General features: G+C 46.0%; 1 protein-coding gene across 1 annotated transcript in view; it reads right to left on the reverse strand.

Moving 5' to 3' along the window:
• The window catches only part of SHH (sonic hedgehog), a 10016-nt gene extending 8737 nt beyond the window's left edge, over positions 1-1279 (reverse strand). The window contains exon 1 of the mRNA XM_019530533.1: positions 684-1279. Coding sequence (XP_019386078.1) covers positions 684-992 — 309 coding nt within the window. The 5' untranslated portion in view covers positions 993-1279. The remainder of the gene's footprint in view (positions 1-683) is intronic.
• Between the last annotated feature and the right edge of the window lie 283 nt (positions 1280-1562).

Here is a 1562-nt window from a genome sequence, read left to right on the forward strand (position 1 = left end):
AAAACCCAAACCACAAGTGATGCAATGCTGATAAGTTGCAAGTCCCTCCCCTCTGGAAGTACCAGAGCATCCTTAAAGAAATATCAATATATTTACGCTCTGATGGGCACAATTGCAAATGATGGGATTGCAATACAAGCCATATAATGCAGGAACAGGAGAGGCATGGTCGATTCTGCTTCAGCTGCTTTTGTGAGTGCGAGGTTTCCATAGCTGCTAAATTTAGAATGGGCTTGCAAGGAAAAATAAGGAAGGGCAAATAATAACATAGCATCAAAACCAAACCAGGCGCTGCACCGAGCCAGGGCTGCATTTGTAATAATGAATGAGTGGCCTGGCGGTCACCATACACTTGGGGTCCTCCGAGCCGTCTGCAATTCGTTTGATCAAAGTGCAGCCTTGGGGACAAATGCAAACAGAAATCTCTACCCAAGTTACAGGGGACGCCATGGCCCGGCTCTAAGGGCAAGTATCACATCAAAGCCCAACACATGTCTAGCAATAGGCAGCTTCCCTCTGCAAACTTATCGGGCTATAAAGATGTAGGCTTACATTTAAGAAGGCACCTCCCCGGGTGAGTGTTGGGGGAGGGGATGTCTTTCAAAAATACCAAGACAGATGCTTCATTTATCATTGCTCAGATATGTTAACAAACAAATATATATGCATCTATGTGGCTCTACCTGAGTCATCAGTCTGTCAGCTCCAGTGTTCTCTTCATCCTTAAAAATAATGTCAGGGTTGTAATTTGGGGTTAGTTCTTTAAATCTCTCGGAGTTTCTTATGATCTTCCCTTCATATCTTCCACTGGCCCCTAGGGTCTTCTCTGCCACATTGGGGATATACTGCTTATAGGCTAAAGGGGTCAGTTTTTTGGGGTGTCTCCTTTTTCCAATCCCCCTGCCCGGTCCACAAGGCAGCCCCGAGGAGACCAAAAGAGCGCAGATGAAGCCCACCAAGAGAATTCTTGTCAACAGCAGCATTTCGTCCATTGAATCCAATTACTTCCCAGCTTTCTGTGGCTATCCCTGGCTGTCTCTCTAGATAGCTCTCTTCCTATGTCCTTGTCTGCTTTCTGAATCGTATGCTATCCACCGATCCCTAGCAAGACAGGTGCTGGAATGGCAGGCTCTAGGTCGCTGATAACGGAACACATCGGAGTTGGGTCGTGAGACAGCGATCGGGAGACAAAAAGGGTCTGATTTTAATGGTAGCAAGGCTAGAGACGCTTGTGAGAGGAGTCTGCCTTAGTTCTATATTATAGCTGCCAGGGCCGAGTCCTGATTGGCCAAGGCGAGACAGCTTGTCTTCTGATGTATTAACCCTCAAAAAGGCAACAAATTCTTGAAAGATTTTTTTTCCTTTTACCTGAAGGGCTCGGAGCTGAAAGGGGTGGAGACTGCGCTTTCTTGGGATAACATCAATTACATGCTGGGTTTTTTTGGTGTGTTTTTTTTTAACTTTCTTGGCAGAATGGTACATATGTCAGCAACAGTAACAAATGCCCCCGTGAAACTGGGAGAAAAGATGATCAGGCTGCCTCCCTGCTAGTCAAGTTTTCA

Source organism: Crocodylus porosus, unplaced genomic scaffold, assembly GCF_001723895.1.
Source record: "Crocodylus porosus isolate Cpor-Errol unplaced genomic scaffold, CroPor_comp1, whole genome shotgun sequence".
Taxonomy (NCBI): domain Eukaryota; kingdom Metazoa; phylum Chordata; order Crocodylia; family Crocodylidae; genus Crocodylus; species Crocodylus porosus.